This window comes from Zeus faber, assembly GCF_960531495.2.
Source record: "Zeus faber genome assembly, chromosome: 18".
In the NCBI taxonomy this organism is placed as follows: domain Eukaryota; kingdom Metazoa; phylum Chordata; class Actinopteri; order Zeiformes; family Zeidae; genus Zeus; species Zeus faber.
The window spans coordinates 22,132,196-22,142,340 of record NC_137210.1 but is presented as its reverse complement, the minus strand read 5'-3'; the positions used below and the strand labels follow the sequence as shown (position 1 = coordinate 22,142,340).

The 10,145-nt window shown below is 45.7% G+C and overlaps 2 protein-coding genes across 3 annotated transcripts; one reads left to right on the top strand and one right to left on the bottom strand.

Moving 5' to 3' along the window:
* The first annotated feature begins 413 nt into the window (after nt 1-413).
* On the top strand, nt 414-5,039 carry LOC307243755 (glucose-1-phosphate adenylyltransferase). The gene is made up of 8 exons (XM_080018692.1): nt 414-747; nt 1,650-1,739; nt 3,320-3,399; nt 3,497-3,612; nt 3,772-3,869; nt 4,017-4,085; nt 4,351-4,409; nt 4,729-5,039. Exons 1-8 carry the CDS (start codon nt 556-558, stop codon nt 4,847-4,849), a joined length of 825 nt encoding a protein of 274 aa, XP_079874818.1. The 5' UTR covers nt 414-555; the 3' UTR covers nt 4,850-5,039.
* Nucleotides 4,847-10,002, bottom strand: asnsd1 (asparagine synthetase domain containing 1). Of its 2 annotated transcripts, none has more exons than XM_080018691.1 (5): nt 9,930-10,002; nt 8,953-9,028; nt 7,071-8,533; nt 6,451-6,632; nt 4,847-5,278 (listed from the first exon to the last, which is right to left on the bottom strand). In XM_080018691.1, exons 3-5 carry the CDS (start codon nt 8,472-8,474, stop codon nt 5,032-5,034), a joined length of 1,833 nt encoding a protein of 610 aa, XP_079874817.1. In that variant the 5' UTR covers nt 8,475-8,533; nt 8,953-9,028; nt 9,930-10,002; the 3' UTR covers nt 4,847-5,031. The 2 variants fall into 2 exon arrangements, with proteins under 2 accessions (XP_079874817.1, XP_079874816.1); XM_080018690.1 differs by lacking the exon at nt 9,930-10,002 and adding an exon at nt 9,218-9,306.
* Nucleotides 10,003-10,145: the final 143 nt, after the last annotated feature.

Here is a 10,145-nt window from a genome sequence, read left to right as displayed (position 1 = left end):
TGCACAACAAATCCTAGAATCACAAGAAATGTGCACAAGGCCAAAACAAACCCACGTGCATGAATGTTTAATATGAAATACGCTTGTGCAAGGCTTTATGTGCAATGAAATGAAGAGCTTGCTAAATTGCACTGCTTGTTTTTCTCGGGCGGAGACAAAAAAAACAACGAATCCGTCTCCACGTGGGTGGATCCAATTTAAAATGTGAGGGAAGCGATGGTGGGTTAAAAAAACAACAACAAAAAACTCTCTTCCCCTGGTGCCACGGCGCTTTACTTGGACGAAAACCTTTACTTTGAAAAGCAGCACAGCCACTTCCTGTCCTGAGAGCCGGAGGCGGAAGCGCGAACCCGGAAGCGATGGGCGCTGCAGCGGGGGCTGGTGGGCGTTCCGCATCCTTCCAGGGACACGGAGCGTTTGAATCCGTTCGAATCAAAAGCTCCGTTCCCCGGTGCGTTGAGCCGCCCCTCGCACTACTTTACAGCGGACGGCGGAGACTCAAAACGAATTCCGTTCCGCTCCCGTCACTGTTTGGTCACCTCCAGGACGTCGAGCATGAAAGCCGTGGTCCTCGCAGCTGGCTACGGCACCAGGCTGCAGCGGGACCTTGACGCCGACACCACGGGTCGCTTCCGGCACCTGGCCGGGCTCCCCAAGCCCCTGCTGCCGGTGGGGCCCCGGGCCCTAGTCTCGCACTGGGTCCGGGCTCTGACTCTGTCGGGGTGTGTGGACTGCGTCTATGTTGTCGTGAGTGGTTCCCGATAAATTGTGTGTGTGTGTGAGACACATACAAAGACACGTGAGTTTGTGTGTGTGTGTGCCTGTGTGTTTGTTTGTATATATACATACACACAAACACATACTCTACATACATGGACACGTGTGTGTGTGTGTGTGTGTGTGTGTGTGTGTGTGACACATACACAAATAGACACGCTATGCTTTCTCATTTATTTATTGCACAAAATGACCCAACATTAAATATTTTTGCGGGAAAGGTTTGTGAATCTGGAGGATTTTCAGTGTGTAAGATTTAGTGGCATTAGCGGAACGGACATGAAGGAAGTTGAATAGAATGTGTGCGCACACACACACACACACCTGCTCATACAGAAACAATAATAGAAAGATAAAACAAAGTAATACAAATAAGTGGCATATCAGAATCTAATATTTTGCATTTTACCAAATGCACCTTTTATAAAAATATTATTGCACGTTACATCCATATATTTTCAGATGTTTTTGCACACTTCCTCATCGTATGGAAATACTGTACTAATTTAGTTAGTCCAGGTGTTTCAATCAGGTGTGGGTGCGTGTGGCCGAACCCCGTCTTCACCACACAGCTTTGTGGAAGCACATCACGCCTCAATATTTTATTATTATTATTATTATTATTATTATTATTATAATTATTATAGAACGGTTTTTCTAAAGGTTTAGGGTTCCACCAATCCACGGCCAGTTAATATAGGAATGTAGGAAATTCAACACCATTGTTACACTCCCACCTCCGGAGTGGTTGTCCAGCAAAAATCACTCCCAGAACTTTCAAGCAGAATTTCTTGTATTAAATGATGTATCCATGTAAAAAAAACAACAACGTCCTTATTGACCTGGATCCTTTGTGCCCTTCTTTACAACAGACCAACGCTCTTCACCATGATGCATTTGAGGAGTGGGCAGCCCAGTTCCCAATGGTCAAGATCCTCAGCGATCAGACGAGGAGCAATGATGTAAATGTGTTTTTTGAGATTTTTCCTCGTATGAACTTGACCACTATATTATTAGTTTCACTCGCGTAGCCGCGGGTTACTGTGTCATAGTCCCTGTGCACTGCAATCGTCGGGCGATTAGCGTAATGTTTGATTTTTACTCATGTGGGTTGTATTTCAATGGGGTTGGTATCTTTATCCAGCCTCCGTGCTGTCAAACTGGTTGTGATCGAGTTCTGGTCCAACATCATGAGGTGACACTTCCCAGCCCAGTAGATGCAGCGGTGCATTGTGGGGAACGCACAGAAGTTGTATACATTCGACAACAACGTGTAATTTCGCATTAATGGCCCCAGGAATGTGCGTGTTGCAAAATGTATGAAAATCTATAATCAAGTTGCGTTTCCTGCCAAAAAAAAAAAACCCACATTGTGTATGAAAACTAAAGTTCGTATTTGGGCGCGGAGTGTGGGGCGGATAGTGACACCTCGTGGCGATCGTCTGCCATTGCGACTAAGCGGCTGGTCACCTGACCAATTTCCCTGCCTCCTATTGGTCGACATCAGAGCCAACTGCCGGCGTTCAGGAAGCGGGGCAGTAAAATATACAAAACAGACAATGTTCAGCGGTAGCTCTTTATAGCGGCATTTGACAAAATAAATAAACCTCATAATTTACAGTTATTACACTCGTCATTAATACCATTTTACTACGAAAACGCCTCGGTGTTGCGTGACGTCATAGTCGATCAGGAAGGAAAGGAAAGAAAAAAAAAAAAAAAAGTTGAAACGTCGAAGCTGAGCATCCCGAGGACGTCACAGTTCCGCAGCAGCCATGGAGGCGCCGCTGTCCAAACATTATCTGCATGTCTGACTAGCGATGAGGTCGCTTTTGTGTTCAGTCTGCATCATATTGTGCAAAATTGCCGGGTGCGTTGCACTGACATCTCAATGCGTATACGCGTGGACGTATGTGACGAACAAACCTCTCGAATTGGAAGTCTACGCTCAGGTGTTTGCGCGTCCGACTCGTGATTGGTCGCCCGCAGTCAACGTGTAGACTCTCAACAAGACAACAATTTGTCTTGGTGCTCGGTGCATACATGAAACGAATAAATATGTAAAATAAGGCTTTTTTTTTTTTTTTTATATATAAGAAGCTGTACAGTTTGTGCAGGAATGTGCAAATGTACGGTATAAAGATTCAAGAGGTTATTTGTCACATACATATACATACGGTCATACATATATGCAGTGAAATGTCATGGCACCCGGTGAACACGCACAATAAGCTGTAAAAATATGTGCCGTAACCGACGCGAGGCGCTCCGGGGCCTTGTCGATGAGGCCGGTTGCAGACGGGAGGAGGCCGTTCTTCTGGCGAGAGGTTCTGGCCTTGCTGGACCGCGGCCTCCTGCCAGAGGGAAGCGCTTCAAAGAGTTTGTGTCCAGGGCGGGAGGGGTCAGCCACGATGTTACCGGCGGGTTGAGCTTCCTCGGCTGCCGCAGGAAGCGCGTCCTCCGCTGGGCTTTTTTTTTTTTTTTTTTTGGCGACGGTGCTGATGTTCAGCAACAAAGCCAACGCTGAGCTGTCGTCCCACAGGAGCGTCTTGGTGCGGTGGCGTGCCTGCGTCTCGCAGTGAAGCACTTCGGGATAGAGGATGACGTCATGGTCATCGGAGGGTACGTTTCCGGGCCCTGACCATTTCAGCCGCGTGCGTGCGACGTATTTGCTTTCGGGATTTATTCAGACCCAACTCTTGTCCCAAAATTTCCCCAGCGATACTCTCTTCAAAGAAGATTTCGGCCTCACCAGAGTGGGGGAGAGATTTTCTGCCCTTCAAGCCCGATGTGAGGACAACTGTCTGGTGCTGTCCTACCAGTGTAAAGAGGAGGGTGAGCGCCTCCTTATCCGTACCACAACCTGCTGGTTTGATAACGGCCTCATTACAATAATTAATTATGGGACAACTCGCCTACCTAAGTATCTCCACAACCTTTAATGTTTTTGCCATACTTCGACGTAGATTAACATGGTTTTCTTTTTCTACCCAGAAACCAACAAATACGGCATTTTAGAAGTGGACGAGGATTTCAGAGTGTTGTGTATGAAGGAGAAACCGATTCCTACAGAGACGGAGTCCAGGAGAGCAGTAAGTTTGAATATGAGGATGTTCCATATTTACACATTTTGTCAGTGCACGTTCTCCTCTGTCGAAAAGGATGATTTTGTACTATTGGATATTTTCCCTAATTCAAATCGCCAGAAAATGATCATTTATAATGTGCTGCCCTTTCAGTGCCCGTGTTTCTACTTGTTGTCCAAGAAAAGCCTCCATCTCCTGGATGAATTTCTTGAGGAAAAGAAGGTGAATGCATCAGTATTTCTAAATTAAACCATTTTAAAGTTGTGTATAAGGACTATTGGTTGTTTCATAAGAAATGTACAGAAACTGGGAATCAAGTGTTAGTAATGTGGACATTATGACCAAGCAGGTAGATGCGTTGATTAGCACAGTCCGTGAAGATCACCAACAACTGCATGACTGTGATGCAGAGTTTAACATTTAACCCAATCCTGATGATCACGATGCGGCCGACACCCGGTTATAATCTGTATTTATTTTCTCATAGGACACTGGTATTGAACTCAGAGATGCTCCGGGAAACTTTGTCTCTTGGCTCATTCCAAGGTAATTTCCTCTGAACCGTAACAGGAAAAAAAAAATCTTCATTTTGCATGTGTAGCTTGAACAAAGCTTGTGTTATGTCCAATGCAGTGTACACAAGTTAACCAAATTCTCATAAGTTCTGACCTAAAATGAATTCAAGTGATGTATTTCATTTTTGGGCTTAACCAAATATCCCAAAATCTGATTTTAGATTTGTTATAAAGTAAGGCCCTGCATGTTTGCTGAATTAATTTAAGACTTTACCGATCGACAGGCAGCCAGCCATGTTAAACATACTGAATACACTTGACTTGATGCACTTTGTCAAACCTTTCTCCAGGATGCCGGTGTACACTCATCAGATTTCCGGGCGTTTTGACGTTGGCAACTTGCCTTCCTATACGGAATGTGACCTATATTTCAGAGAGAAGCTTGAAGACATTGAGTCCTACATGGTGTGATGCACACGGAAACAAGGTCTTTATTTTTAACAGATACTGTACATGTTGACAAATATTAAGACAATCACAAAAGCTGAACGTCAACTGAAGTTCGGCCTCAGGAAAAATTGTGCCTGCAGAATCTCATAATGGAAAATTTTGTATCAAAATTGAACGTTGTATTCTTTCTGTGAATAAATAATTTACGCGGTGAGGAGTCTGTGGCACTTGTCGGAGGCCTTCTCGCGGCTGTTCTCCATCTTGGCGATGCGGGACCCAAACTGCATGGCTCTCTTGGGCAGCGCGGCGGAGGGGCCCAGGCCCAGCGCCCTGGCTGCCCGTCTGAGGAGGAGCTTCTCCCCGACGCCTCGCGGCAGAGACAAGTCGGCTTTCTCCCAGACGGGCAGAGCGTTCAGGAAGCTCACTACCTCCTCGTCCAAGTACGGGAACCTGGTGACGCAGAAAGCCGTCAGAGTTTCTCCCGCCCAGTAATAATGACGCTGCTACAACAACCAGTAAAAGGATTGAGGTAGGTTCTAGCCTGTCTCCAAACTGGACACCGGAGGGGGGACAAATCCAGAAACTCAGTCAACATGAATCCACAGCAGTCTAACCAAGAGAAGTTATGAAAAAAAAAAAAAGACATTCAGTTTTAATTGCATAATATGCAGTTTGCTGGAGCTATTTTCATTAACGTGCTGTGGCGTTAGACCCAAATGTGTGACCTGTTGAGTTCAGCGACGCCATCTTTGCTTTCCATTTAAAAACAAATATTTGTGCTTCTATGTTGGTGGTCACAACACGAGCACAGCAAATAAAACGGCACAAGCAAATTTAGCAATAAAACCAAATGTAATTTTTGCAACTCCTCAAATGTCCAAAATCAGACCGCTGCGGCATCGTGTTACCTTTGCCCCATATGTGGAGAGTTTTTGGACTGAACACAGATTGTGGATTTGTTCCCCATTACTCGCATTCCATCCAGTTTGGAGAGGAGCCGGGGAACCTACCGACACGAGGGATGAGAACAAAATAGGCAAAAAATCCAAACAACTTCTTTAAATCGTTGGAAGTTGCTTCATAAATAAATACTTCATTCTGTTGCATTGTGGATTTGACTCATCAGAAACTGTTTTTCCAGATAAATTATACCCAGGGCTGACCTAAGTGCTTGTCAGGCAAACCAGATGAGATACTTATAATACTTAAAATCTACTCTTGATATTTTTCAGTGGCCATTTTTACCAACAGTCCAACAACAACAAAAAATAATGGTGGATAAATGAGGCACTAAACATTGTATACAACTGCTTTCATGCACCTTTGCAAGATGTTCTTAAGTCCAATTCATTTAAAAGATTAGTCAAACAGTTTTCTTTCCCCACAGCAGAACCTGATGACTTTGCTCGTGATAAGAAGTTGTTTTGAAGCTGAAATTATGGGACTAAGATATAAAACTGATTGATTTTGATTTTCTTTATCCCGTTGAGTCTCTCAAAATGTAATTTATTAATGATACAGAGAGGAGAGCAGCTGATAATTGCTGAAATATTATTTACTACAAAACAAAGCTGCCTCCTGGTGTTGAACTGAGATCCCTGCGTACCGGCCCTCGGTCCTACCGGGCTTCTCTGCCGTGATCCCCTATGACTCGGTCGTCTCGGCCCAGGTTCCTCGTGGAGATTCTTCCCAGCTCCATGGCGAGTTCCTGCACGAGTCCCTCGTGCCCCGACGCCTTAAATCGGACTCTGTGTCTGGAGTATCCTGCAAGCTGCTCATCTGCGCCGATGCCGGTTAAGATCACCTGTGAGACAGCAAACAGCCGTCTTTCAACACTTCAGTGTTTCACCAAACTTTGTTTAAAAAAAAAAAAAATTAAGTACCAATGAATGTTAACATTCCCACTAAATATTAATGGTAGGCACTAACTGGGGATTTAAAGACACATTCTATACAGTAATATTTAACAACTTTATTTCAAACTGATACTTCGTGTTGAAAGTAACTGCACTGCCACTTGCCAAAGCCTTTTAATATCTTTATCATAGAGCGCATTCTGTATATTTACATTATTAAGTATATTCGCTACTCATTCACCACGCATGAAAATATACTTGGCCAAACAAAACTGATGTATACATATTTCAGGAGAACTTTTGTAGCCCTGTGGGTTTTCTTTAAGGCCTAATCTCTCAATCTATTTTTCCCCTGGAAAGTGCAAAGTCCAAATAGTGTACTTTACCTTTGCTGATGAAGTGAAGGGCTTCTGGTCATTGTCCTCTGTGATGAAACCGAGCCCTCGCGCCGCAAACCACACCGCACACCCAATGCTGTCATCGAGCACAGTGTCCAGCGGGTGCACCAGGTGGCAAATACGCTCCTGGCGCATTTTCTGGAGCTCCTCCTGTGTTACATTGACTTCAACAAAATTCCACGTTCGCTCAGGATTTAAGCTCTGTAATTCCACCACACCGGCTCTCCCGGTGATTCTGTCCGGGACATCGAACGGAGAGGCACGTCCCGACCTGGACGCATCAGTTCCAGAATCGATGGGCTTGTTTCTGTGTTTCTTTGTGGACTCTTTCTGCATCTTTGGCTCCTGGAGCTTGAATGCAACATTGATGAGGTCTATTGCCTGGTGAGCAGGCGTGTGCCGGTCGGCCAAGGCTGCAAGAATCATTGAGTCAATCCCCCCTGAGAAAAGTATTGCAATAGAAGCTTGGCCATTACTAGCAAGTGAATTGTCTTCCGTCCCAGCAGGCAGGCACTGAACGCGTCTGCGCACTGCCTCACTGAGTACGTCGATGAGACAGTCGACAAAGTCACTCTTTTCTCTGGACGCTAGCAAGTGGTCCAGATCATCAGCAGATGGATGCGAATTTGGATGAAGATCTATGTTATTTAACACCTCTGGCAGTGATTCATTGAGTGGAGGGACAGGTGAGGCAAGGACAAGGCCTGACCGGTTAATCTGTGCGCTGCAGTTGCTCGGGCCCTCCCACTTGGATTCATGACAAGACGGAGAGAGATCGCTTCCCATGTTGGCCCAAGGATAAACTTCCAAACTCAGCGAGCCGGTACCAGCAGCCGCTTTTAGGTCAACACTGTAAACGCCAACAGCGGGGACTTCGCGCCACTGGGAACGATCAGAACCAGAGCCCTGGACGGCCACGGACGTCAGAGCCAAGGCGTTCCGCTCGATGTCAAACTGCCACAGCAAACTTCTCCTTCCAAAGAAGTCTCTGCCGAACCACAGTAAGTCTCCAGCCTGTTGGTAGTAAACAAACGCCCAGGGTCCCCGCACGCTGCCCAGGACAGACAGAACCTCCGCGGGGCTGTTGCCGCCGGACATCTCCTGAAAGAGGACTTCGGTGTCATTCTCGTCTGACGTCACTGGCAATCCTCCGAAAATCTCCCCGTTCCACATCAGGACGTTTCCAGCACCGTCTTGCAGCGGCTGAGGTGTAAGGGAACCCCGCATGTGAAGTACATGTGCAGAGAACGCACACCGGTAAAAACTATTTGCGCCCGTTAGAGTCAGATCCTGACTGGCGCTAGGCCCTCGTCTCCTCAGATGTTCGTACATTCTTGTGTCCAGGACCGGCTGGGCGGCTGATACACTCAGCCAACAAAAGATGCCACACATGGTGTTGGTGAAGATATCCTAGATGTCTTGCAACTCCTTTTTCAAGTTGTCCAATTCCCCTGGGCAGAGAATAGAAGTTATTCATATATATATATATATTCCTGAAATAAAAAGTTCCCAAAACATATTAACTCATTTTTATTGCAACTCCACACAGATTCACAAATTAAACCCTTCTCTTATTAGGTTAATGGGTACAGTTTAAATTCAGAAAAAAAACCCAACCATAGGTGTTGTGTTCCACAAATAGCTGGTTGAGTGTAATGCAGTTTTAAAACAAAACATTTAACTATTACGATAACCAAAATCCCAGACCATATCTAGTGTCATAACACCATGTCATTATATGGTTATATTGCCCAGCCCTAGTTTGGCACACAAGCCTTTTATTTTCATTGAGCCATTATAAGCAAACATCATCCTGCTGAAAAATATAATTCACCATCCATTAACTGTGAGTGTGAAACACAAAACTTACTTTTGTTAGAACCAAGAGTCCGCCCCCTGTCTGCCAGGAAAAATATGTTACTGTTGCGCTGCTGGATGTACACTCTCTGAAACCACAGAAAATATTTTGACAATGGTCATAGTCTCTACTATGGGAAGTCTGAATATGGAAATGTAGGGGTTCTGTGCACAGGCTGTGTTTACCATGTCTTATGCAGATGGAAACAAACATGATTAGACGTCAGATGCGGACATAATTGCAAACTCGCTTTTGTAAATAAATAAAGATGTTGTACCATTTCATTGGGCAACAAAAACAATCTCCATGATCCCCCTCCGACAAAGACCATTTCAACATGCATCTGAAGTGGGGAAGGCCATGGTCAGCAGAGCCTGCTCACCCTGTTTTTCTTCAGATTGGAGAGCTCGTCCACGACAACTTTTTGCTCCTTGATCTGTGGTGAAACAACACGCTTCGGATAAGGCACTTTCCTACATCATTAACTGATCGATAGCAGCCAAAAGCCCTTTGCAGGGAATCATGATAATGAAATATGATATACGAAGTGTAATGATAATGACCTAAAAAAAATATAATACACAAAATATAATAGAATATCAGATACGACGTCTGACTTCACGGAGCGTTCAAAAAAACCCGGATTTTCTCCTCTTTTTTTTTTTTTATATTGTTTCCTACGCACGGACCCCTTAAGACCAGGCGCACTTCAAAAACCACTGTAGTTATCATGGTACTTAGGGTCGTCAACCCTTCACTTGATGATAACGATAAGAAGCCTAAACTGCCTTTCAAGCCCCATATCAGTTTGGGGGGGGGGGGGGGGGTGTTTGTTTACACACACACACACACACACACACACACACACACACACACACACACACACACACACACACACACACACACACACACACACACACCGGGCCTGTCAACGCCCCATGCGCCACAGGCCACAGGCTAGATGCTAGCTAAGCGCACGGCCGACGAACCCTTTTGCTCAGCTCCTCTTTGAGCGCGGTCTGCCCTTCCAAGCCGCTGCCGTTCTCCCGGCTCCTCGAGGCCATGTTCGGCAGCGTCGTGTCCGCCTGGACGGGTCCCACGCGTCGCTTTTTACACCAGCGCGACCCGAGTTGCACACAGCGGAGCAGGCGGCGGCGGGCGGAGGAGGCTCGCTCGCGAAGGAAACGGGCAAGGGAGGAACTTCC